The sequence below is a fragment of the Phycodurus eques genome, chromosome 2, assembly GCF_024500275.1.
Source record: "Phycodurus eques isolate BA_2022a chromosome 2, UOR_Pequ_1.1, whole genome shotgun sequence".
Classification (NCBI taxonomy): Eukaryota; Metazoa; Chordata; class Actinopteri; order Syngnathiformes; family Syngnathidae; genus Phycodurus; species Phycodurus eques.
Window position 1 is genome coordinate 22,640,340 of NC_084526.1, and position 27,111 is coordinate 22,667,450.

Genomic DNA, 27,111 nt, shown 5'->3' on the forward strand with positions numbered 1-27,111 from the left:
CCTCTCACCCCTCCCACAGGTGGTGAGCCCATGGGAAGGGGGACCCACGTTACCCTTTCGACCCTTTCCACCGTGCGCTCGCGTTCGAGCCCCACCTCCAGGCCTGGCTCCAGAGGGGGGCCCCGGTAACCCGCGTCCGGGCAAGGGAAAATTGAGTCCATTGTTTGTCGTCATTCATAAGGGGTCTTTGAGCCGTGCTTTGTTTGGGCCCTCACCTCGGACCTGTTTGTCATGGGTGACCCTACCAGGGGCATAAAGCCCCAGATAACTTACTATACGATCCTTGGATCGTATAGTATTGCAAGAAAAACAAAAATTTGAGAATAGTCATAAAATTCCAAGAAATTAATTGTGAATTCAGATATTAGTCATAAAATTATGAGTAACGTTTTTTAATCCATCCATCCATTTTCTTTACCGCTTATCCTCACGAGGGTCACGGGCTGTTGGAGCCTATGCCAGCTATCTTTGGGCGGTAGGGGGGGTACACCCGCTCCCCAGCCAATCGCAGACGGTTTTTAATGTTCAAGAATTAAGTCATGCATTTTTTTTAGGAAAAAAATTTGTACCTAATATATTTGTAAAGAAAAAGAAAAGTCAATCTATGCTCATTTGTAAATTTACAAGGATTGTTGGTATGTTAAAATGTTGTACGTTGGAAAGAATTGCATAAAATTACAAGAAAAACAAAGAAAAAGTTCTATTAAAAGAAAAAAGTTATACATTTTTACAAATATAATTTGCTTAAAAAAATACTTCATACAATTTCAAGGAAAAGTTGTTCATTTACAATTTTATAAAAGTACATTTTGAAAAGTAATGTGGAAAAAAGTTAATGCACACCAATTGATACATTTATTAGTTTTTACATTTCTAGAAAGGATTCATAATTGGGGAAAAATTTGTAAATTCTTTATGAAATATTTGTTAGAAAAGTTGTAAATTTACAAGTAAAAAAATGTAACAGTTAAAAGTACATATATTTGAGAGAATTAAGTTATAACATTGCGAGAAAAAGGTGTAAATTAAAGAAAAAAACATTTTTTTTCAAATTTCCAATTTGACGCTGGTTTTGTGTCGTCGACCGTCCCGGTGGTCGCCACCAGGCCGCCCGCCTCCCGCCAGCGCCGGCCAGAGAGCGGCGCCCCGACCCGACCGACGCCCCACCTCTTCTTGTGCATGACCCGCATGACAACACCCCCCTCAGCCCGCTCAGCCAGTCGTCCAGCGGTTACTTCTCGGCCAGCGTCTCCACGGCGACCCTGTCCGACGTCCTGCAACCCTCCTCCTCGTCCTCCTCCCTCCTCCTCGCCGCGGACACCGCGCTAGCTGGCAATCACGAGGGCGTGACTGCACGCCACTTCCTCTCTGAACAGAAGCCGCCCGACGACCCGGCCGTGCCCGCCTGGCTGACGGATGGCGCCCACGTGGCCGTCGGGAGCAGCAAGGCGGGCACCGTGCGCTACGTTGGAGCTGCGCACTTTGGCGAAGGCGTGTGGGTGGGCGTGGAGCTGGACTCCCCCACAGGTAAACCCTGAAGCGGTGCAAGCGGAAGATTAAGTAGAAGTAGAGACTCCAGCCCTAAAATTATGAAGTAGGACTTTTATCAGAATGAAGTCATGAAATTACAGAACAAAAGCAGTTGGAATTGAAAATGCAAGAAAAAGAACCTCGATAGAACAGACCTATTTGGGCACGGGTGGTCCGATATAGCCGATTGTCCGTGACATTGAAGCATATGCACCCCTATTACGCTATAGCACCATGCTTTTGTGGTTCAAAACACTCTCTAGAGTACAAAGTTTTTGCACATAAATCTAAAAAAAAGCTTGAAAATGTTTGAAAGGTTCACATTTTAGCCAAACTTACCACGCAGGTGTGCTTGGTCACGGTGACATTGTAGGCGAGTCGCTTTCATGAGCCGAGAGGAATTCATGTGCTTCCTAGTTCCAAATCCGTTGCCAAAGGCAAACGGTTTGACAAAAAAAAAAAAAAAAAACTGTTACTGTACCAAAATAGCATGTTCCAGACTCCAAACACTTGCTTTGTACTCCTCAGAGTTAATTCCACATCCATGCTGCTCTCCCTCTGCTCTATGTACAATCGCTATAGCCGTCGTACATGGCCACCACGTCAGTGCTTCACATCGGAATCATCTTTATTTGCCAACTGTGTCCAAAAAACACACAAGGAATTTGTCTCCGGTAGTTGGAGCCGCTCTAGTACAACAGCAGACAGTCAACTGACGGAGACTACTTTTGAGACATAAAGACATAAATAAAAAAAAAAAAACAGTCACTGAGTAATAAAAGGTTGCCAGTAATGTGGTAATGCCGGTGCAATTATTATATTTTTTGGGACAATTGTGCAAAAAGATGCAGAGTCCTCTGGCAATTAGCGCAGTTTGAACTGACTAATAGAACAGTAGTCCGGTGCAATGTCCATTCTGCAAAGGGCGGCGAGACTTTGAGAAATGTATGCAGTTTAAAGTGACGAGTAGTGCGATCATCTGGGACAATGTCGATTGTGCAAATGTTGCAGATGCTACATATGTATATATAAAGTAATAATTAAGAATGAAGTCAAAACTACGAGAAGATTTTACATTTTGTTCAAAAATGAATGAGCATTTCAGGAGGGAAAAGTCACAAGCTAAATGCAGTCACCGAATAAAGTCATATAATTAGGAGATAAACAGGAAATTCAGGGAGTTTTTAATTTACGAAAATGTAATCATACAATTTCAAGAAAACCAAAAGAAAATAAAGAGGAAAAGTCCTAAAATTACGAGTCTGAAGTGAAAGACGATTGTTGTCATACGGGAACAAAAAATGTACATCTAAGAGAATAATCATAAAAGTACGAGAACGTTTTACATTTGAGAATTGTGACTATGAGAGAAAAAAAGTTCCTTAACAGAAAGTGTCATTAAATTTGTGAGAATTGTCATAAAATGACGACACTGAAGCCAGAAAATGCGGAGGGAGAAAATAGTTAATTTACAAAAATTGTTGAGGAAATGTTCATTTATGATTCCATCCATCCATTTTCTGATTGGACCCCGGTCCTCAGAACTGTGAGGCAGTCGCTCTAACCAGTCCACCACCGTGCCGCTTTATGATAGCAGTAAAAGAAAAATAATGATAAGAATTAACTAAAATAATTACAAGAATTCAATTATACAATTAAGAGAAAAGAAGTTGTTGAGAAAAAATGGTCAGTTTGCAATAGTAACCTGAAAAAAGTCAATTGACAAGAATTGAGTCACAATATTATGAGGGGGAAAAATATTTTGCCAAAATCATGTTATCAAATTTGAAAAAAAATATTGATTCAAGAGAATTATTCTGAGCACATTCATCTTAATAGAAGAAAAAAAAAAATGTACTTTGAGATTTGTTATCAAATAACTTGGTGGCTAACACTCCTACCACTGACGTCATTAAATTACAAGAGCCAAAATGTTTTTCATGTACAACAATGAAGTTGTAAAAGCTCACAAAGAAAATGGTCCATTTAAGAGAATTACGACTTATCTACTAATTTACTCATGATCATAAATTGTGATTTATTTGTTTATTTTCTTCCCCTTCCCAATTTTGGAGAATTATGTCAAGAAACAATGTCCAATAGTGAGGCTCCACTTGTAAAACGTCCCCGAATGTCGTCCTCTTTTTCCCTTAAAGGCAAACACGACGGCTGCGTGGGCGCCCACCGCTACTTCCAATGTCGGCCCGCGCACGGCGTGCTGGTTCGGCCGGACCGCCTGACGTCCCGCCACAGTCGGCGCGGACCCCCGGAACTCGCCGCCCGCGTTCCCGTCATCAGAGGGGAGAACCGCAAGTCCTGGAGCAGCTGAGACCAGGAACCCGGAGACGCTGAAAACGTTGGCGAGGAAATCTCCCGCTCGCCTCCATTTTCTCACCAGGAAAAGAGAGAGCTTTTCAGTTAGTTTTTTAGCCATTTTTTGCATTTCTCGCCACAATTCCTCTCGCTGTTTCCCGGTCTGCGTGCGAGGCCGTCTCAGGGACTGCAGGGGGAGGCGGAAGCAAGCGCATCTTTTTGCCATTTGTGTGCAATAAGTCAGCTTTTCGGCTCCATGTTGACGTCAAGGATGATGCACGGAGCCGGTCGTATCGGTCGAGTAAGTGCATCTTATTTTGAAAAGACTTATTTAGGCGGGACCTGCTTCCTGTCTTAGTATTGTTGAGGGGGAGGGGGGGGGGGGGCGAGCTGGCATGCACTTCTTAGTGAACATTCCAGAGACGTCCGCAACAAAAGGCAACTTCCTCAAGCGACGAAGTTGCATCGCGGGAGATGCGCCATCCATTTGTCGGCCTCACAACACAACGCAACGCTTGCCGCGGGTCGTTCAACAAGTCGTTTAATCTGTCATGACTCGTCGCTGCGGCGGCTCACTAAATGGTTGTAATACACAAATAAAAATATGGATTATCATCAGTCACATGAAGACTGCGAGAGTGCAGAGGAGGATTATCAGGGCCACACTGAAGATAAAAGAATGAGAATATCATTTTACAAGCGTAATCACTATTGTATCGTCAGAGAATCGAGTCAAGTCGTAAAAAGTTGTGTCACTCTTTCCTCACATTTTTGACTATGGTGACAATATACATTTACCACTGTCATAAATTGACTAGTTTCAAATTTAAGCGAAAAAAGAAATGACATTCTGGTAACATTTCTTGTAAATTTACAAAAATGATATCGTAAAATTAGTGGGGGGGGGGGGAAATAGAAATTTATGCTAGTCATAAATTGAGAAAAATCCTATTCATCTATAAAAAAGAACATACAATTACAGGGAACATTTTGGAAATTTAGGAGAATAAATTCATCGAATTAGAAATGTAAATTTACCCAACTATAGTCTAATAACGGGAAAGAAATATACCAATACAAAAAGAAATTCTGAGAAAAATATCTAGGCTTACAAGAGCAGTCATAAAATGACAAGATTTTTTTTAAAACAAAATTTGAGTTAAAAAGATTTAGATTTTCTGTTCAGTGTGGTCCTAATAATGGTAAAAATGATGATGATAATAATCCTAGGTAGTGTGAGCATCATCAGTATTTTTGTGTGTTATGAGACATATCATCCCATTTTATTTATATTGACGTGTACACGTAATGCCTGACTTTTAATGGGGCCTTCTTTTTCTTTTGTTTTACTGTCATTTCAAATTTTAATTGCACAAATGATTTCCTTGAATAATCGCTGCTATTAGCACTCCAGAGTGGCGCCCTTCTCTTTGTAGTCGCCACTCAAATTCCAATCGAAAATGGAGGACGAATGAGGCACTTTGTCAAGTGAGTTTTGCAAAGAGGAAAATGGAATGTTGATGCTTGAATTATCAGTGGGAACCACAAGCCACCTGATTAGGCCATTGATTGAGTTTTTAGCTAATTGCTATTTTTTTTCCCCCTCGAATTGAGGGGAGAAAAAATCGGTTATATTACTGGAAAATGTTAATATTGTGAAATTAGTTGCAATTTTTTTTTTTTTTGGAGGGGGGGGGGAGGGGGGGTCGCAAGTTTGCAATCCAAGAAGACATAATAAATGGCAGTGCCATGAGAAGTCATACATTTCTCACACTAACAATTGTAATTGTATGACAATAAATCAAGATTAGGAGGAAGAAATTGCAAATTAAATTCGCACATTTACAAAGGAAAAACAAAATCGTACTTCAGCAAAAAACTAATTCTATGAATAAAGCCATTGTATGAGAAGGAAAAAAAAGGAATTTTACAAGAAAAACAGCACAATTCTAAAATAACATTTTCTACATGAATAGTCATAAAACTACCAGAAGTCCGAATTTTACCATTTAAAAAATGTAATGTAATATAATGCGACTAAAAAGAAGCTAAATATGTATGCGATTAAAGTCATACTACAAGAAAAGCATAAATTTGTCCAAGAATCCAATTATATTTCCAGAGTAAAATAAAACATTTTTACGAATAGTCATATGAGTAAAGCAGCAAAATTACAAGATTAAAGTTGGAATATTACAAAAAAGATGTTAATTTTAGGCGAGAGGGGGAAAAAAAAAAAAATCGATATTTTGAGTCAATTGTTGACATTACACTCAAAATGGTGTTTTTAGCGGAGTAAAATTGGATTCTTAACACGACTTGGTGTTACTGAATTGGTGCAGTCATCAGAAAACAATTTTGGAATGATGCTTATGAAAGGGTTCATTTAAGGTGATATTACCGTAGGTTGGTTGGTAGTGCAGGTGTCTGATGGTTATGTCAGAAGTGGTTTTAGGAAATTAGGACTTGAAGGAAATAAGCGAGTGTGCGTGTTGGGTCTTTGGAAGGAATTTAAAAAAAAAAAAAAAAAAAACACTAATAATTTTATAAGTCATCATCATGATCACAATTTGAAGCCAACTCTGCCTTTTCTACCAGGGGTGGGAAACCTATGGCTTGTGGACCATAGAGGGCCTGCTCCGCCATTTAAGAACAAATAAAACCTCGTCGGAAATGTTAGAAAAAGCCCCCGAACATTTACATGCTCGTAAAATAGAACAAAGTCGCGGCAAGAAATTAATTGGCAATTTTAGAGAAAAATTCTAATTCACGACAGCAAATTGTAATTCTCTGACAAATTTATATTCCTGGGGGGGATGGTGCTCATAATTCAATTTGTAATATTACAACAACAAAAAGTCACAATTTTACAAGAAAAACATTGACATTTTACGGAAAAAAACAACATACAGTTAGTGATGCACCGAACGGAAAATTCTTGGCCGAAACCCCAAACACCGGAAGAAATGACGATGCCAATAATTAGGAAAAAGGCATTTCTGGCTATGACTGCTCTGCATATTCTTTAAATGATGTCAAGAACGTTACGGCAGAAGTTATTGTAGTATATTATTTAATTCTGCATACTGTTCAATTGCACAACATAAGCATGACTTTATAATCGTTAATTGTTGATGAATTATGGCTTCAATATTTATTTTACTGTATTTATTCCATCAGCCTTGTAATGGCCGACGCAATTGCAGCCCGAATCAAAGTTTCAACGTGCCGTTGTCAAAATGATCCGTCTCTTTGGATTAAATACTTTACCAATTCTGTTTTGAAGCCTAGTAAAGAAAGAGAGTCTATTGAATCACATTAGTCAGATCTCAAAAGTCAGAATTAAAACTTAGTACTGTATTTTGCAAACCAACAAACATTACTGAATTGTATAGTTTATGCACGGAAAATCGTTTTTTCTGTTTTGTGCAATGTACTTCTTGTACAATTCTCTTGCCTGCTATTTTTGTATTTCCTGTATTCACTATTTCCCCTGAAACGATGCAGATTTCCCCATTGTGGGAAAAATAAAGGTTCTCTTATAAATATTAATGATATGCTTTTAACCCTTGTTCTCGGGTGACGTGAACGGAGCTGTTACGTACTCAGTCATTTCCGGATTCGGGCGGCGTCCTGTGTTTCTGTGTATTTTCTCTGCAGACACTTTGCATTTTGCAGCTATTTATTTATTTTTTCTTTTTTCTCAAATTTGGTTATTCCCCCCCCCGTTATAACACAGTTTCAGCCAGACTTATGTCACATGTGTACTACATCACCCAATCTAGGGCTGCACGATTATTCCTCGTTAGGGAAAAATCTTGATTTTTCTTGCACTACTTTTCAACAAACAATATTTCAGTGAAAAATGTTTTTAAATGAGAATAAATGATGGATGATGAACATTAAATGTACCCAAAGAAATTTGACTTTACCGAGGGCTAACTGAACAAATATGCGATTACAAAGTGCAATTACGAATTGAAACTTAATGGGAGCAAATACAGTTAATGCATAAATCGCAACAACAGTCGGCTGTAAGCACCGACTTTTCATTTGAAAATCTCCGTCGTCAGTATAGTGAATTGTCGAGGGAGGGTACGTCTCCGTTTCGCTTGACCATCGGTCACAAACTGCTAAGATCTCCGTAGTTGTGATTTCCCTCGCTATTTACTTCCGGCGAGGTTTTTCTTTTTTTTTTTTTTTTTTTTCCCATCGCGGGCAGGCCGGCCGAAAAGTTGAAGTCAATGCAGCCGCTACAACGATTGTTAACGGTGTCTTACCATGACACCCACGACGCCGCCAATGTGCTGAGACGGTCAACTTGCACTGCTGCAAATGAAGCACTTTTCATGTGCAGCAACGTCTTCCTTTGAAATGTAACAAAATTGCTGATGATCAGGCTCATTTCATCGTGGCAGCCAAAATCATAACGACGATTCAAATTTGAATAATTCTACATCCCTAACCCAGTCACTTATTTCTGTGTTTTGTGACTATAAGTCACGATAGCTTACCAATTAGCATGGCGGCCCCATTTTTCTCCTGTTGCTTCTCGTCTTCCCTTTGTGACAACGAGACTTGGTCACAAGTGTAGCTTGTTCGCTGCCATGGAGGCAATGATAGTGACTTATGCTGCGTTGACACCGGAAGCGAAGCCGATGTTCACCTCCTTGGCTCGGCGTCGTGGCTAGGGCGACATGCCGTTTTTGGTTTTTCTTCAGCAATATAGTTTATGCAACTGAGCGCTGGCCACCATTTGCGCTTACGTCATCACGATATCCTGTTTCGGCAACAAGTCCATTGGTCAAAAACCGAAAATGCACTTTTGGGCCATTTTTAGACGCAAATCTTTGGTGATCACATTTTCGGTGCATCTCTAATCACAATGATTGTTATTTTGATGATAACAAAGTGGAATAGCCATCTTATTGGGGGGGGAGGAAAATTGTGAATTAAAGTTCTAAATTTATGAGAAAAATGATCACAATTTGATGTTAACTAATTCTTTAAGCATAGTAATTTGCGAGTTTGATAAAAAGTGTACGTTACAAGTTTCCATATAAAGTTTCAAAGAAAAAATAAAGAAATCACAATTTTATGAAAAATAAAGATTAAGATTATAAGATTAAGACTCACAATTCTGCAAGAAATAAATCAGAATTTCATGATGTCCATTTGTAACTCTGAAGGTAATTGTCATAATATTAGAACATAAGACATCGTAAATTAAAGTTGCAATATTACAGGAAAAATGTCTATATTTTCCAAGAAAGAAAATCACAATTTTATGAGAACTATTTCACAAGATTAAGAGAAAATGTTTCCACGTATTAGTTTTTTTTTTTTTTTTTAAGCCTACTTAGTGTTTCCATTTTAGGAGAAAGTCATTTTACGAGAAAATGGGAATTCTGTAAGTAAACAAAGTTGTACATTTACGAGGGTAGTCAATATGAGGGGAAAAAAGTGTACACTAATGGTGTGGCTTTACGAGAAAAGTTTTAAAAAAAAAAAAAAAAAGTTATGTGACTATAATTTTGTATACTCCGCACAAAAATGGCCCCTGAAAGGAAAATGTGTCTTTTGTACAAATCCATTTTATTTTTAACCTTTCAAGTGGACTTTTAACATCTCACGTCAGTTTGCTGCACTTGAACTGTTTTGGGGATTTTATGCATGATGTCGTCATCACATTACACAAAGCCCGCAATCAGTAACTAGATGAGGCGCTTCTCAATCGTTCTACAAACAACAAACTAATGTCTTGAACATGAAGCAAAAATGCAATTGAATAGGCCCTCGCACTGCCTTTTTTTCTGGCCATTGCTTGAACTAACCGTGCTCTGCCCGCATAAGTCTAACTTTCGCCTTTGGAGGGCTCATTTTGGGGGACCCCTAAAATTCATACATTTTCATATTGCTTGTATTTAAGTGTTGTTGTTGTCAACATAAGCAATAAGTTTTTTTTTTTTTTGTTACTAAGGGATGAATATGATTTGACATGAAAACCGCAGCAACTCAAACATTTCATATCAACATGATAAAAGATTAGCAATCATGTTTCTTGCTGTGTGTAGATGAAGAGACTATTGAGCACCGATGGCTTTTTTTTATTTTTTTGACAATTTAGTTTTCTGTCACTACGCTGCAATCCAAAGAGAGAACATGTATATGAAAATAAGCATGTTTTTTTAATTTGTATCATTTGAATAGTAATGTGATGAGAAAATAAAGAAAAATGAAGTCCGTTTATTTTGTTTGTTGTTAAATACTCAAATATGAAATGTCCTTATGTAATTAAATAATTGTATTTGAAATTGGTTTTATTTATTGAATAAAATATTTACTTTATCGTTTGAAATGTTTTTATTAAATTTAATTTAGATTTTAAACTAAGCAGCTATTTGGTTTATTCTATGCATTTTATACTAATTACATATTTTCTTAAATTTTGAAGTATTGTATTTTTTTTGTTTTGTGTTCTCATAACATTTAGGCACTCATTTTGTTGTTGTTAATTTATAAATGTATTATATATTTTTAGTATCAGTGATCAGATCAATATTGTAAATAAGAAACCGTTCTTAATGGTCTCTCTGGATTTCAAAAAAAAAAAAAAAGTAGTTCTTTGGCTTTGTATCATTTAAAACAAATATCAATATTGATTGTCATAAAAAAATTATTTGGTTCATGATTTCTCGCAATAATTAATGGTTTAACAAGGTAGAAAACAAATGTTGAAATGTAGCACTTAATACACATGTACAAGTGTTTACATTTTCAAATGATCACTTCCACACCATGCCTAGGAAATTACAAGGTGAGCTAGTTTGAGAACAGTCTCGCGGCCTAGTCATGGTTCTTGGCGGCGACCGGGTGCCTACCCCTTGTCTAAGTAAAGACAATCTTTACCCAATAAAAGATGAGAAAGAAAATATTTAGAACAAAAATAAAATAAAAAATGTGAGGAAAACGCCCAACAACTGGTTGACTGATCAGCTTTAATTCCCCTGTAAATGGAATAAAAACAATCCATAAAAACAGTAAGAAAAAAATAAATAAAGTTTCCGTGGCAGACGGCAAAAAAGGCAGTACAATTAGTTGTGTGGGTTTATTATTATTATTATTATTATTTTTATTTTTTTACACAACAGTCAGGGATCCAAACAAGGCACTCCATGTTAAAACAAGAAATAAGATTTGTAAGGGGGGGGGGGGACACTTGGCTCCACATTATCTTTCGTGTTCCAAAAGCTACGTAAACTGTACAGGATTAACCTAAAGGTGACACCTTGAAATAATCTCATAAGAGCGACTGTGATGGAAACGCTCCTAAAATGGCATCACAGAGGACAGCAGAAAACATCTGGACTGCCACTCAGTTGATTTCATTCGGCGGCCAATTGAACAATTCGCAATTGAGGAGACTCCTAATAAGCTACATTTCCCTTTGAAAGGACGCCAGGCGAGGTACAGGGCCGTACACAAGCGTGGCTACGTGGGGCGTAGTTTACAAAAAGGGACGAGGGTTAGGTGGTGTGTTCAGGAAAACTGGGAAATCGCCTACCTGTTACTGTTTTGTCTCGCATGACTTGTAAGAATAAATATGTTTTAAACATCTTAAGTCGCACGCATTTTTGTAAATGTGTGGTTTTAGAGGCAGTTAGGAAACTTCAACTTTGAAACAGTCTTATGTCAAGTGTAAAAATAAGTAAATTGAGGTTTGATTGACTTCAAAGGTTTTGGTGTCGTACAAGAGTAAAAAGAAGTGAAGCAGTGTATAATGAAAGTTGGTTTTAACTATACCACTTTCCAAAATTATTTTTTCTGGCTCCTGATTGGCTAAAATGTCTGAGGTTTAATTAAAAAAAAAAAAAGATAGTTTATTTTCTTGTAGTATTTTTAAACATGTTTTCCCCTTTATTTTCTAAAATGCTAGTTTATCACGGTTGTCAGCTGTGTTTGTTTTCTGTTTCCGTCTCACGGCAACATGGGTTCCGCGTCCACCGTCTGCATTAATAAATGACTAAATGTGGAAATTTAAAGATTGACTGATACAAATAGAGACTTCGATTTCCACACGTAGTACTTAGAACAGCTCGTATTTCCTCTGTTTTGCTGTCCAACTCTCAAACGCAAGCTATGGCCGATCTTGGCTGACATCAACCCCTGCACAGCCTCCTATTGGCGATTTTTTTCTTGGTCACAGATTTTTCTCGAACCGACGTATTTGCGGTACTGTTCCAGGAATTTGGACGTTTCCCAGGAATCGTAAAAAGTTTCGCAGGAATCGTAAAAAGTCGTCTTTACTGCAACACAAACACGTACAACGTAAGGCACCCGAACGAAAATTCACGGCAGATTGTTAAAATTGTTCAGACACGAATAATTTATATTGGCAAAAATGTTGAAATAAGCAGAGGTGCGCTCAATCAACCCTCTCCAATGGCTCCATTTCATTTGTTTGATAAACATTTGACAACATATTTTCGGCGACAGTCTAAATATGTCCTAGCTTAGTTTAGCTGCGACACGTGAGTGACATGGAATGAAAGAAAGAAATGAAAATGTGTTTAAAACACATTAGAAGGTAGAAAACAGCATTTGGGGGGGTGACATTTTGGAGTGACTCCACACATTTCATGCATCTAACAATGTAAAATCAAAAAAACTTTTAAAAGGTAATACTTTGGCTTCTGCCATCAGAAGCTATTTTTTGTTCTGGTAAATGGAAACGCGTTTGTGTAGAATAATAATTAAAAAATTTTTTTTAAAAACATCCCCCACCCTCACAGTTTATATAATGTAATATATACTGTATTTTTATGTATTCATGTACAGTATATAGAGGCATATAGTACATATTTTGAATATTTGACATAACAGCGCAGGCGGTGTTATGGACACAAAGAAAGGTCTTCCATTGTAGATTTTCAGGATTCCCCCCACCCCCGGTTTACTTTATAAAAAAAAAAAAAAAGAATTTTAAAATAAAAACTAAAAATATATATTTTCATGTATTTTACTATCATTTTGTAAACTGAATATGAGCACCAAACTCAAAAGAATAAAGAATACTAAGAGTAAAAGTTATAGTAGCTTGACAAGAAAAGAGTAATAGCCTTTGGTAGAGTATATAGGCAAATATTTCTCTCAAGAGAGAAAAAAAAAAAGGTTTGGGGAATTTTTAATTTGTAAAAATTATGATTATATTCCTGTAATATTAATTACTGGGGGGGGGGGGGGGGGGAATCACCTTTTCCTCCCGATATAAAATGTTTATGTAGAGGAAAAAAAAACGTTATTCCTTTAAATAATGACTTTTTCCAAAGAAGAAGGGGAAAAAAATTGTACTTTGCTTTCCGGTGATATTATTGCTTGGGCTTATTTCTAAGAAGAAGAAAAAAAAGATAGTCTGTTCTGTGCGAATTTTTAATTAAGAAAAATGACAACTTCTTTACTCAAAATTTCCAATGGAAATAATAATTATAAATATAACTACTTTCTACAAAGACTTTTAATATTTCAATTTTAAAGTCATCTTGTCATATTGCAAATGTTTTTACTGAAACCATGACTGGTTGTGATATGAAAAAAACCTTTTTATTAATATCATGACTATTTTCACGTTATTTTGGTATTTTTCTTCCCCCCCCCCCGAGTGACGCTAATTTGTAGTAATCAGTGTAAAAACAAAACAAACGGGAGCATTTCTTTGCGTCCATCACTCAGCTTATTTTGATCATCAATTTGTCATATATATATATATTTTTTTTTTTTTTTTTTTTTTTTTGTAATATACCATTAAAATGGAACACAAAAATAATGCTTGGCTGTACACATTTAGTTTGAGGCTGCACCGTTGTGATCACAGTGTGACGAGCGTCTCGTCAGTCGTCATGGACGCTCGTAGAAACGTTTACTTAAGTTGAGTGCAACTTGCAGTTTGGTTGTCGGAGGGCAAATATTTGCATATGGACACGGTTAACGTCACCTCCTTTCAATCGTCTTCGATCGCCTCCGTCTTGATGTCGCCGGCCAAAGTTAAGCCCGCCCCGTCCGCTCGGTCGTCGGCCGCCTTCTCCGAACTCGGCTCGTCCCGGGGGGCGGGCGAAGGCGGCGACCAGGACGGCCGACGGCCGGTCAGGGAGCAGCCCCTCGGCCCCGACGCGGCCCCTCGGCCCAGGACGGCCATCCAGTTGGGCGGCAGCGTGGGAACCTGCCGCCGGAAATGACACACTGGAGTTATTCTGCTCTTCACGTGACCGTGCGGTTGCGTGGGGGGGGGGGGGGCTTGGGTTGGCTCGAGCGAAGCCAAAAAAAAAAAAATTAAAAAAAACACAACCTTTTTGGAAGGTGTGTTTCTCATTACATCTGGCCTAAATGTAGCGCAGCATTTCTGGAAAAAAAAAAAAACTTGTTGCATCATCCCCCAAAAGACTCATGGCTGTATTAGCTCAAAAGGCTGCTTCTACTAACTGAACAAAGGGTCTGATTACTGATGGCTGTGTGACATTTCAGTTTTTCTTTTTTAATAAATCTGCAAAAATTTCAACAATTCCGTTTTTTGTTTTCTGTCAACAATGAGGGGAAAAAAAATGAACTTAAATGATTTTTGTAAATGGCTGCAATATAACAGAGTAAAAAAAATTAAGGGGGTCTGAATACTTTCCGTACCCACTGTAAACAAAACAACCATTCGCACTCACATTCACACCTACGGGCAATTTAGAGACTTCAATTAACCTACCATGCATGTTTTCTTTGGGGTGGGGGCGGGTGGGAGGAAACCGGAGTACCCGGAGAAAACTGTCAGCAACATATTGGACTTTCCCAATTATTATTATTATTTATTATTTCACATTGCAATACATGTTGCAGGTTTTAAAAAATAAATAAATAATGCAAATATAAATATATATATATATATATATATATATATATAGCTTAAATGAACTTTTAAAACAAAAGGTTAAATAGCAAACACACTTAAGTATTTTTCGCCGGCCGGCTTCATCGTGTTAAGGTCCTGCACCCAACCGTTGGTAAACTTCTCATGTGATGCTAACGATTTCCAATTCGTAAACTGCTCCGAAGTGTCGGCACACCGCACACGAAGTACATAAATCTGCCGCACACAACGGAGGCAGTAGGTCTGGGTGACTGCTCACTCAACATTAGCAAGTTTGTACGGATCCATACCATTTATAGAATGTATTTTTGCCAGGTTTCGGTTTTGTGATCTAGTTTTACGCTGTAAAAGGAATCTTTGGAAAGGGCATAATACATGTTTTTTCTTCAAAATTATAAATACAATCTCAATGGTTTTAGCCAATCAGAAGACAGAAGAAAGTAATTTCTATAAAAAACACAATTAAAAAAATTATAATAATAAAAAAAAACATTTCCAAAAATGTACTTGTCAAGAAAAAAAGAAAGAAAAAAATTTTCTTGTATACCTGCTCGGGGAAGTCGTTGGCGTCCACCTCATCGCCGTTGGACTGACCACCGGGACTCTCGACATCTATGCTGTGGCTCTCCAAGATGGCTGCTTCTTCATGAACACACACACTCCTCACAGCTTATGAACACTAAAAAAAAATCTAATAAAAAAATACAACATGGCAGGCGACAGAGGAAGACATTACCAATGTTGGCGCGTCTCTTGATGTCCTTGCGGCGGTTGGCGAACCAGTTGTACACCTTCAGAGACGTCACCTTCTCAAAGTCAAGAAGCTGTCTTCCTGAAAAACACAGCAAATGCTCACTTGTCTTTCTGGATGCCAACGAGCAGGAGGAGATCGGACTCTAGATTTGGACCCACCTGGTTTTTGAATTACGGCATTGCAGGCCATGGAGATCTCCTCCCTCCTCGCTTCGTCAGGATATTGATTGTCACTGAAGTAGCTGCGCACGCACACACACATGCACACAAAAGACACATGCAGAAAATACACAAATATAAAACACAAAAACAAAAAATACACAAACAATAACACGGACAACCACAGACCCACACACAAAGACAACCGCAAGATAGAAACACACACAAAGACACAACCGAATTATTGAAAACATCCGCAAAGATACACACTCAGACGCGCACACACAAAGACAAGCATAGAGGACACACACACACACACACCGAAAGACACACATATGCAGACGCACGAACAGATCCACGCTCACATACACACAAACAACCACAAAGATACACACAAAGACGACCACAGGACAGACACACAGATATAAAGGCACACACACTGAATAAAGAAGTCCTGTCACATTGTAAAAAAACAGTCAGTGTAAATGTTACCTCTCCATGACGCCCAGACACTCCTTCCTCCAGGTGAATCTGTTCCCCCGGCGCAGGCGGAAGCCCACTGGAGCGGGAGCGAATGTGGGCGGGGCCTGGTGCCAGTCCATCACCACGTCCTCCAGCGTCAGCGGGGCACTGCGCAAGGCCAGCGTGGCACCTAATAGGCCAGGAACATTGACAGGCACATGTACACACACATTATTGGCTTTTTTTCCCCAACAAATCAAAGAGAAGCGATGTTCCAGAATCAATTCAATGGGTTTTTTTGGAAGCCAGAGCGTGATGGATAATATCGATTGACAGACAGATAGTCAGGCAGAGAGACAGAGGCTGACAGACAGCCCAATTGATAGACAGATAGATCGATGTCAACCAATATAAAGACAGAAGAGAGACCAATAGACCAGTGATTTCCAACCTTTATGGAGCCAATGCACATTTTTTACAATTGAAAAATATCACAGCACACCAACAAACAAAAATGTCACAAAACGTGGATACATTAATGACCGTATGTACTTCCTGCCATCTAATAGAAGAGCATGTATTCGTTTTGTCTGTCACTATGCCTCACTGGCAGCATAGATGAACAAAGATACATTATTTCTTGTTCATAAATAATTTTTGGAGCAATCACATACAATTGGATCATTTCCCACGGCACACTGGTTGAGAAACATCGCAATAGACCGACAGACCAATATAAAAAGTTAACCTGAGAATAGAAAGGCAGATCGGCAGACCAAAAACGGCAGACACATGCAGATCGCTATAGACAGACAGAACAACATAAAGCTCAACAGGCAGGCCAATAAACAGATTATTCTGCTTCTTTGTATGCCATTGTCGCCAAATACTCCATGAATCCCTAATAATTATACACCTCAAAAGGCATTAACCCAAACATACAATGGTCCCTTGCCAACCAAAATAACGAAAGAAAACGCCAATTCCTAATTTCATACATTTTGTCGTCGAAATAGAAAGTGTTCATTTCTTTTCACTTGCAATGCCTGAGGGCTTGACTATGACGAGTCATTCCAATCATAAGTTTCTGAGGAAATGTAAATACTATTCAGTACTCAGGCAAATAGATTTTCGAGTTTAACCATGTTAAATAACAACCACAGGTATGACAACAAAATCTGTTTTTTTTTTTATTATTTCACATATATTGGCTGTATTTATATGTGACGGGTGATGCAAGCTCTCAGGCTTGCAATGCTGTATACTCTCGTCGGTCTTCGCTGACCGGACGGTGACGTAAACTTGTCGCAGGCTATCATTTAAAACCTGAGGAGTGAATCACAATCACCTTTATTGTCACAGTATGGAGGACAACGACATTCAAAGTGCAACTCCATTGGTGCTTTATTACACTTATTTTCAAATGCTTGTTTCGAAAAACTAGTTAATAATATGTACACGACAGCATATCGAAAGTAGAACAAAATAAAGTATAACGATGTAAACAAGAACACAAACGTAGATTGGAATATAGCAAGCTAGACATTATTGCATACGAGAGGTCTGATATTGCACATAGTGATAATACACCCAGTATTAATTGTGTAGTTTTTTTAAACGTATTATTTATTTTATTGTGATTATTTCAGTAATGTTTCTGGGAAAGAACGCGTCTCTGAACCTGCTTATCCGGGTTTCGTGTGACCTATACCGGCAGCCCGATGGTAATAGGTCAAACAGATCCTTAATAATGCCGACAGCTCTGCTCAGGTAGCGAGAGCTAGCGAGGTCCTCCAGGCCGGGCAAAGAGCGGCCAGTGATCTTCTGGGCCGAGTTGATTACCCTCTGCAGTGCTTTCCGGTCTGCCGCTGAACACCCCGCGTACCGAGCTGTAATGCAGTACACCGGGATGCTCTCGACAGTGGCGCTATAGAACATCACCAGCATCAGCTTCTCCAGGATGTTCCTCCTGAGCACCCTCAGGAGGTCGAGTCACTGCTGGGCTTTCTTCACCGCCGCCATGTTGTTAGCGGTCCAGTAGAGAGCTGCACTCCCAGGAACCTGATGGAGCTGACCGTCTCCACACAGTCCCCGTGGATGTAAAGGGGGCTGGGTCTGCCCTGCCCTTCCTGAAGTCAATAATTATTTTGTTTTGATGGTGTTCAGCGGCAGGTTGCTGAGCACCACTCTGTCATTCGGTTGACCTCATCTCCGTAGTTAGACTCATCCCCCTCTGAGATGACCCCGACCAGGGTGGTATCAGTGTTCAGTCCGTACTGATCAGTTTTTGTGCCAGGAACTGTCTCAGCGTTTTAATAGCCTATTATGTTTTCTTTGCGTTGATGTTATCCTTCTTGTCTGTGAGTTGATTTAAATCAAGAGTTACCTCTGTGCTGCTTCGGTCTCTTCATTTTTCAGCAGCGTCCCAGTCAAAGGTGTTGTCATCACCAAGTAAATAAATAATAATTAAATCACTCATTATTGTTTTAAATCCGCTAATTTATGTCCCCAGAGTAGTTCACAAATCGTTATTTTACTATTGAATTGTAAAAAGAAAAACCTTCGATCACAGTAGAAAATGTATTAATTTAACATGGCATGTAAACGTACTATAATGAGGCTCTCGCCTGTAGCAGTAGCACTGCTGTCAGTGTCAGACGAGTAGAGAGATAAAGTAGAGAGTGACACTTTTCATCATCAAGATACGAACGAGTACAGAAGTGGTTAGAGAAATGGGGAGGGGGAGGGACAGCTACCGTATTTTCATGACCATAAGGCGCACCGTATTAAAAGGCGCAGTCTCAATTACGGGGTCTATTTCTGTATTTAACACATACATAAGGCGCACCGTATTATTGGGCGCAGGCATGGTGAAACATACGCCATCTTAAAACATATGGTTAGCATGCATGCACGCTAAAACAATGTTTTTAAAAAGGCAGCAGGAGCAAAAATGAGTTGGGTTGTACTTTGTTGACGTATTTAACAATGTACTCACGTTATTTTTTGTATCAAATCCTCATCTACAAATCAATCAAAGTCCTCATCTTCTGTATCCGAAATGAACAGCTGGGCAAGTTCTCCATCAAACACGGCAGGTTCGAGTCAGTCTCGCTGCCGTGCGGCTCCTCAGAAATGATGCCGGTTTTTACGAAAGCTCGAACAACAGTGCCAGCAGACACGTTAGCCCAAGCATCCACAATCCATTCACAAATCGCCACAATTTGCTGCCTCCTGGTCTTAGCAAATCTGTGTTCGCCATCTGCCATCCCCCAACTCAGCGCATCAGACCATTTCACTGTTATGCTAATGCCATCTTACAGACCACTGGTTAAACGCTCCAAACAGTTAAGAAACAGGTACGAGTGTGGCCAGAAGGGTCCCTTGAGGCACTTAGGAGACTTTTCCACCACAGACTGGACCATGTTCAAACAGGCTGCCCACCTACAACTCCATCACAGAACTTCAGAAGTACACAGAGATTCTTACTGCCTACATCAGCAAGTGCATGGATGATGTCATCACCACACGGTCTGTGCTAATCAGAGGCCATGACTGTTGGGGGAGGTCTACAGACTGTTGAAGGTCCGCAATGTGGCTTTTAGATTTGGGGATGAGGAGAGCAGCCAGGGACAATTTGTCCCGTGGCATTAAGGAGGCCAAGAGGTACATTTTTGTAACCCCTCACTCACTCACACTCACCTCCTACAGACTTTTGGAATTTACATAGTCACTCCCATCAGACTTCAGTTGTACAGCCGGGTTCACGACCCTCGTCCTGCATGCTGCTTCTCCTGTCCTTGTCCTGTCCTATCTTGTCCTGTCCTTCCCTCACAGGGTGTAGCACTACTGTCCCATACAACACTCATATTTAATGTTTCATTGTTCTAGATATGAAATGATTTACTTTTCTCATCTTGTTTACAATTAGTGCTTTGTCTCTCACTCCTCTTTGGAAACTTTGTTCTATTCGACTGATCGACTCTGATTCTCAATAAATATCAATTATAATAACAAGAAACCGCAGCAGCACCTTAAATACTCCACTGTGACACAGGTAAAACTGTTCCGTCATAAAAGGGAAATAGATCCTCCATTCTGCTTGAACTAACAGCCGAACAGGACAAAAAAAATAAAAAATATTACACCTTCGGTCAGCTAGTGGAAGACCATTTAATTTTCTGACTGTCACTCTATGTCGCTGGCATAGATAGATGAACTAAAGACACGTTCGTAGATAAAATGAAAATAAATTAAATTGGATACTTTCCCACCGCTCTCCTGATGATCTCTCATGGCACACTAAAGTCTTGCGGCAGTGGTTGGGACTCATTGAGATCGACGAAACAGATGGATGGACAGACTCACATGGTCAGACAGACCGACAGACAGGTGTGTGCTTACCAGGGCTGCTCTTCTCCAGCTGATACCATCTGAAGAAGGCTCGTTTCTTCTGCTCGCTGAGGTCAGACCCTTGCTGCAGCAACCAGTGGGAGATGCGACTCTGACTAATTCCTGCAAGGGATCCAAGAAAGGTGAGCTGTTCGTTAAAGGAAGAGGACGAAGAGGAAGTTTGGCGACACACACCCGTCACTTGTGCAACCACCGCCTGGGAGATGCGCCTGTTGGCCAGGAAGCACTTGATCTCCTCTTTGATGACACCACTGTCTCTCCTACAAGCAGACATGCACCTTTTGTTTTTCCTGTAGATGTTTCACAATACTGTACAGTAAACCCCCACCTACACCTATATAAGAATCGCCATTCATCTTCCCCCATCAAAATTTTATTTTCTGCAGTCTGCTCCGTTCTTTAAATCTGACTCATCAAGAATATACATTATCAAGAGTCCTGCAATATCTGTTGCATTAATTTAGCAGCTTTTCATAAAATTGCCAGTATTGTATTAAGTCTTTTTTTTATTATTATTGATTTAACTTACAGGTTGCAGGTTAGATGACTGGTTAGCACATCCACCTCACAGTTCTGAGGCTGGGAGTTCAAATCTCAGCTCCCTGTGTGGAGTTTTCATGTTCTCCCAGTGGCCTGCGTGGGATTTTCCCGGCTTCCTCTCATACAGTCCAAAAACATGTTTCTTTTAATCAGATTAATTGAAGACTCTAAATTGTCGACAAGTGTGATTTTTTTTTTTTTTTTTGTCTGAATTTTTGTCTTGTACCGCGCCTCTCGCCTAAAGTCAACTGGGATCGGCTCCAGCTAACCAGCAACCCTAGTGAGGCATTTTTTTTTTTTTTTTTTTTTTTTTACCTCAGTCAGTTTTAAAAAAACAAATGTCTTTGAGCAGAAAAAGTTTCCCATCTGTTTAGGCGCCTTGTTAGTGTAGTAGCAACTAGCCATGGGCCAGCTGCTGATAGTCTGTCAGCTTGACAGCAAACAGCAGCGTGACGGATTCCGGCATGACAGGCAGGCAAAGCTCCTTGCTGGGTTGACGCTGGAGAAAGCAGGGTTGTAAACTTCCAATGCTGACGATGATAAAGAGAAGCTTACTGATCGCCATTGGCAGCGGTGGTCAACAGCTAATCAGCTGCTAACGGCTAGCTGCTCAAGGTAACCTACAATAAGTGCACAACGATAGCTAAAGAATACTTTGTGATAGACACTACTGTTCAACAGTTTCGGGGTCACTAAAATAACCTGTATTTTTATAGTTGCTAATGACGACATACACACCAGCGTCCTCATATCCTACTTCCATTGCATTTTTTCCCTGAATCAAATCATCAGTAAGCAATTACTTTTTGTTTGTAAATTATATTAAAGTGTAGTTTGAAGTGTAGTTTGAAATTATATTAAAGTGTTTCAAATTTATGCATATGTTTTAGGTTTAACCTATTCATACAGCAGCTGAAGTAAGTGTTTAACATGTCACCATTTTTCCTCACTAAATATATTTCTAAAGGTGCTTCTGACATAATTTCACCAGATGTCGGGAACAACCCAAGTAATCCATACATACAAAGAAAGTAGAACAAATAAGATCAGAAATTAAGTTGTGTATAATAATGTGAAATGACAGGGAAAAGGTATAGAACACGCCAACCGGTATTTAATACTTTGTACAAAAGTGTTTGTTTGCAATGACAGCTTCAAGACGCCACCTGTATAGAGAAACTAGTCGCATACGTTGCTCGGTTGTGATTTGGGCAAATTCCTCCACACAAGCAGTCTTCAAATCATGAAGGTTCCGAGGGCTTCTTGTATGGACCTTGAGTTTCAGTTCTTTACATAAACTTTCGATTGGAGTCAAGTCAGAGGATTGGCTGGGCCATTCTAGCAGCTTTATTTTTTTCCCCTTTGAAGCCAATTGAGTTTCCTTGGCAGTATGTTTTGGATCATTATCCTGTTGAAATGTCCACCCTTGTTTCATTTTCATCATGTTCCCACCTCCAGACTTCACTGCTGGTATGGTGTTTTCAGGGTGATGTTCAGTGCCATTTCTCCAAACGTGGTGTATTATGGCATCCAAACAGTTCAGTTTTGCTCTCATTAGACCAGACTATATTCTCCAAGTATTTATCTGGCTTGTCCAAAGGTTGTTCAGCAAACTTTAAACGAGCTTTGACATGCTTTTTCCCCAGCAACGGGGTCTTGCGTGGTGAGCGTGCATACAGACCATGGCGGCGGAGTGCATTACTCACCGTTTTCCTTGTGACAACAGTGCCTGCTAATCCCAGATCTTTTTGAAGCTCTCCACAGGTGGTTCTTGGCTCTTGCACAACTCTTCTGATTATTCTTTGCATTCCTTTGTAAGAAACCTTGCGAAGAGCACCTGATCGAGCCAAATTTATGGTGCTATGATTGGCTTTCCACTTACGTAGTATGGCAGCAACCGTGCTCACTGGAACATTCAGAAGCTTAGATACACTATATGCGCCTGTAACCAATGGCATCGTTATGCTTTGCAACAAATAGTTTGAGACGGTCTTGAGACAGCTCTCTGCTCTTACCTATCATGAGATGTGCCTTGACTCACACCTTGGCAAAGAGACCTTTTTGTAGGCCATCAATTACGACTGAACCAGCTGATATTAATTTGCACTGACAAGGGCTGGATTGCTGTTTGATTATTGATGGATTTTATGTGTTGTCTTGGTTTTCCATGCCTTTTTGCACCTCCCTTCGTGGTCAATACTTTTCCCCTGTGTCATTTCACATTTTTACACACAACATAATTTCTGAGCTTATTTGTTCTACTTTGTATGTATGATTTACCTGGGTTGTTCCCAACATCTGGTGAAATTTTCATGTCAATAGCACCTTGGAAATATATTTAGTGAGAAAAATGTTGACGTGTTAAATACGGTGTTTCAGCAGTTGTATAGGCAATTCTCAACATTTTAGGTGGGGTTGTCCATAAATCTTACCATTCGTGTCAGGTCTTGATCCCCAACTCCCTCGAATTACTAGGGCTCATTGTAAAACCATTTTCCCATGGCTCCTACCTCATCAAGTCTTCCACTTTCTCATCGACATCCACGTCTTCGTCGCCCGTCTCAAAGCCGTAGCCCACCACACCGCCCCCCACTAGAGGAAACCTGGGCCGCGGCGACATCTTCCCGTTCGTCTGCGCTACAGTTGCTATGTCGACGGGCAAGGTTACATCAAAGCTACTCGGCGATAGGCGGCTGTCGGAGAAGACGGTCTGAGTGGCGGCGGTGGAAGACGAAGGTGGGGCATAGAAAGACGGTTGGTGGTTTGCGGTGCATCTGTGGGGACAGTCCAGATGATCCAGGTGGTCCAAGGTCTCGAGGGCATGGAGGAGTTCGGCCTGGCCGATGCCCGTCCTCCTGAGCCTCTGGAGGAGGTTGATCTGCTCAATGGTGAAGCGAGGCTCCTCGCACTGCTGGAACATCCTAGAACAGCAACTACATTCTCATCCTCGTGAACACTTACCCACTTCAAAATTAATAATTGCAGGTGTTTTTGCATTTTTTGTTTATGCTTGGCCTTTTTGACTGGTCTCCTTTGTATTATACTTATTATTATTAGTTTTTTTTAATGATTACGAAATAGTTAAGAACAGTCAGAAATCTGTCAAAATTGGTCAATGACAAGTGAAAACGGTCAAGGATTGGTCATTAAAGGCAATAAAGCATTGAACATTAAAAAAAAAAAAAAAATACCTGTTTAAAATAGTAAATAGTGGATAATTTTGGGACAATAAAGAGTGAAAATAGGGGGTGAAATAGTATTAAAAACAAAATAAAATAAAATAAAAACATTTCAAAATGGTCAGAAATCAGTGAAAAGGTCCAGAAATTTCAAAAATTATTGGCAAGTTGTTAAAAATAGGTAAAATAATAGTCGGGAAAGTACTAACGAAATCAAACGATTGAACATGGTCAACAATGGGTGAAAATAGTCAAGAGTGCCACCTGTTGCTTTCCTGTGCACTTAACAGTTTTCTAATGCTTTGTGCAGTGGACATGTGTTTTTTTCTAAGGGTTTCCCCTATTATTTTACTATTTAGACTTTTACGGTGGCGGCACGGTGCCCGACTGGTTAGAGCATCTGCCTCACAGTTCTGAGGACCAGGGTTCAATCCTCGGCCCCGCCTGTGTGGAGTTTACATGTTCTCCCCATCGCTCCGGGCACTCCGGTTTCCTCCCACATCCCAAAAACATGCATGGTAGGTTGATTGAAGACTCTAAAATTGCTCGTAGGTGTGAATGTGAGTGCGAATGGTTGTTTGTTTATGTGTGGCCTGCGATTGGCTGGCAACCAGTTCAGGGTGTACCCCGCCTCCTGCCTGATGATGGCTGGGATAGGCTCCAGCACTCCCGCGACCCAAGTGAGGAGAAGCGGCTCAGAAAATGGATGGATGAATCGATCAAACTAGACTATATCATTGGCTAAAGGAGTGTTACACGGATAAATTCCTTGTGTGTTTTTTGGACATACTTAGCAAATAAAGATGATTATGATTCTGATAAAATGAGCCCTAGTTTGTATGAATTGAATAAGAAATGAAGATTTTATGCCATATGTATGTATGTGTCAGAGATTTGCCAATATTTTCTTGTACACAAATCAATGTAAATCATTACGAAAATTGTTACTTATTAGTAGAGAAGAAAATGTAATTTTTAAACAGACCATGTTCCGGTTTTTCCAATTTCAGCGTTGGATTGAGCCATATAATTTTTAGGGTCAAACAGAGCAATTGCCAAAATCGAGGAACATTTTCATCTTTGTCAGAACCACAGACAATCTCATCTGAATTGACAATTAAAAAAACGAGGACTTTTTAAATGTTTTTGTAAATCATGTAGTTAGGTGCCCAGGTACTCAAATATTGATAATTATTGAGAATTCTTCTGTTGAATAATATAATCAGTGAGTGGCGCGCCATAATTTTCTTCCTTAGAATCAAAGGATGAGTCATTCTATACAGAAAAGGGTGAGTCGGTCCTCTAACCATTGTATTGTATTTTTTTTTTTAATTGTGAATATTGTCAATGGGGTAAAAATCAAATCATAATTAATCTGGTCTCAGAAATAGTCTAAAAAAAAAGCTTAAGTGGTTACAAAAATAAAAACATTTACAAAATGTGTTTCAGTTGTACCAAAAAAAAAATTTGAAAATGAGGAAAAATGGGCAAAGGTTATTGAAAATAATAAAATGGAGTGGAAATGGGACAAAAAGAAAGTGACACCGATGATAAAAAACTGAAATTGTATTTTTCCAGCAAAAAAAGTGAAAACTGTAAAGAAATGAGTGAAAATGGTCAACTGAGAAGAGATGACGCTGCTTCTCCACTGCAAAATTCCAACTTGACTCCAGCCCCGTGAGGGGGCGGTTGGTTTTGCACCCAAAACAGAAGAAAAACACGCCGCATCAGAAACCGCAAAGGAGGCTATCCAGTTTTCTTACTACTAGGAGAGGAACATTTTATTCTTGTGGAGATTGAGGGCCGCTACCGCAAAGATACTGTAAAGGCAATGTTCAGAGCTCAAGGCACAGCAAAGGTTGAGTGTGTGTGTGTGTTTGTTTTTTATTATTGTTAATATATAGCACTTTAACAAACTCATCCAGTGGATTTTCCTCAATCTAATTGGATAAAAATATAAATAAACAATGCCAAATGCAAGTTTCACCATGTTGAGGAACAGTACAGGTTGAACTTTTCCGCTCCACACGAAACCCCATTGACAAAAAAAAAAAACAGCTGATGTTGTCCTGCTTGGTACACCGTACAACGGGTGTCTGCATACGTTTCGTGGCTGACGAATGAGCATTACGTTTAAATCACAGCGTCTAGGTGGACTGCAAGCATGCCGAATGAGAGACGAACTCTTACTTAACCTTGGGAGACTCATGGTATCAGCTTGCAAGATTGCATCTCAACGTTTGGCAAATACAGAGCAGAACCGCGGAGTTTTTTTAAGGGAGATTCGGCCGCAAGCGCCTGACGTCGAGAAGCAAATCGAGCGGGCTAATGAGAGCGTTTAAAACACAGCGGCGACGAGTAACTTACCTTTCTTGTTCCAGTAGACAATTTTCCACAGACGTTACATGTAACATGCGGGCTTATGTTGTCTCAGTGGAGCCGTGACACTCGTATTACATCAAGTTTCCCCCTTAAAATGTCTCCTCTTAATTGTATTTGGGCTTCAGCCCACCGTCAGACAGATTCGCCTTTTGTCCGCGAGACGGGCGCCATGTTGATACTGTGGCGCACGGGACGATGGGAGTTGGAGTTTCAAACACAGGTGTTTGAAAGCTGTGCTTAAGATCTGTTGCGACCAAATACGGTGGCACAAAAAAGCTACACAGCTGTGAAAAAAACACAGTACACATTAAAAAGTTGTATTTTAACGTTTAACATTTTACACCTACAAAATAAGTAAACACGTGAAATAAACAAATATTTTAATATTTCATATTAGTCTTTACCTGGACAGCTGAATAATTTAAATAAAAGTACTGAACATTTTTGATCATTAAATGTCCAAAATGCACT

At 39.6% G+C, this 27,111-nt stretch overlaps 2 protein-coding genes across 7 annotated transcripts in view; one reads left to right on the plus strand and one right to left on the minus strand.

The window, feature by feature from the left end:
• kif13ba (kinesin family member 13Ba) overlaps positions 1 to 9,375 on the plus strand; it is a 91,709-nt gene extending 82,334 nt beyond the window's left edge. The window contains 2 exon segments of the mRNA XM_061669945.1: positions 1,107 to 1,527; positions 3,687 to 9,375. Coding sequence (XP_061525929.1) covers positions 1,107 to 1,527; positions 3,687 to 3,859 — 594 coding nt within the window. The 3' untranslated portion in view covers positions 3,860 to 9,375.
• LOC133398349 (homeobox-containing protein 1-like) lies at positions 802 to 26,806 on the minus strand. Of its 6 annotated transcripts, none has more exons than XM_061669977.1 (11): positions 26,626 to 26,806; positions 23,590 to 24,000; positions 20,714 to 20,799; positions 20,531 to 20,641; positions 16,157 to 16,316; positions 15,665 to 15,747; positions 15,489 to 15,584; positions 15,300 to 15,388; positions 13,835 to 14,059; positions 1,870 to 1,943; positions 802 to 1,534 (listed from the first exon to the last, which is right to left on the minus strand). In XM_061669977.1, the coding sequence occupies exons 1-9, from the start codon at positions 26,670 to 26,672 to the stop codon at positions 13,841 to 13,843; spliced, it is 1,302 nt and encodes a 433-aa protein (XP_061525961.1). In that variant the 5' UTR covers positions 26,673 to 26,806; the 3' UTR covers positions 802 to 1,534; positions 1,870 to 1,943; positions 13,835 to 13,840. The 6 variants fall into 6 exon arrangements, with proteins under 6 accessions (XP_061525961.1, XP_061525952.1, XP_061525946.1 ...); XM_061669968.1 differs by having other exon boundaries at positions 15,300 to 15,391; XM_061669962.1 differs by having other exon boundaries at positions 15,300 to 15,394.
• Positions 26,807 to 27,111: the final 305 nt, after the last annotated feature.

What these genes read in the sequence shown, in the direction of transcription:
- LOC133398349 (XM_061669946.1), bottom strand. Translation starts at nt 26,672, where the DNA reads ATGTTACATGTAACGTCTGTGGAAAATTGTCTACTGGAACAAGAAAG. An exon ending in GCTGGAGAAGAGCAGCCCTG is followed by an intron (nt 16,317 to 20,530) that starts GTAAGCACACAC and finishes CTGGCCTATTAG; the next exon opens with GTGCCACGCTGGCCTTGCGC. An exon ending in TGTCTGGGCGTCATGGAGAG is followed by an intron (nt 15,748 to 16,156) that starts GTAACATTTACA and finishes GTGCGTGCGCAG; the next exon opens with CTACTTCAGTGACAATCAAT.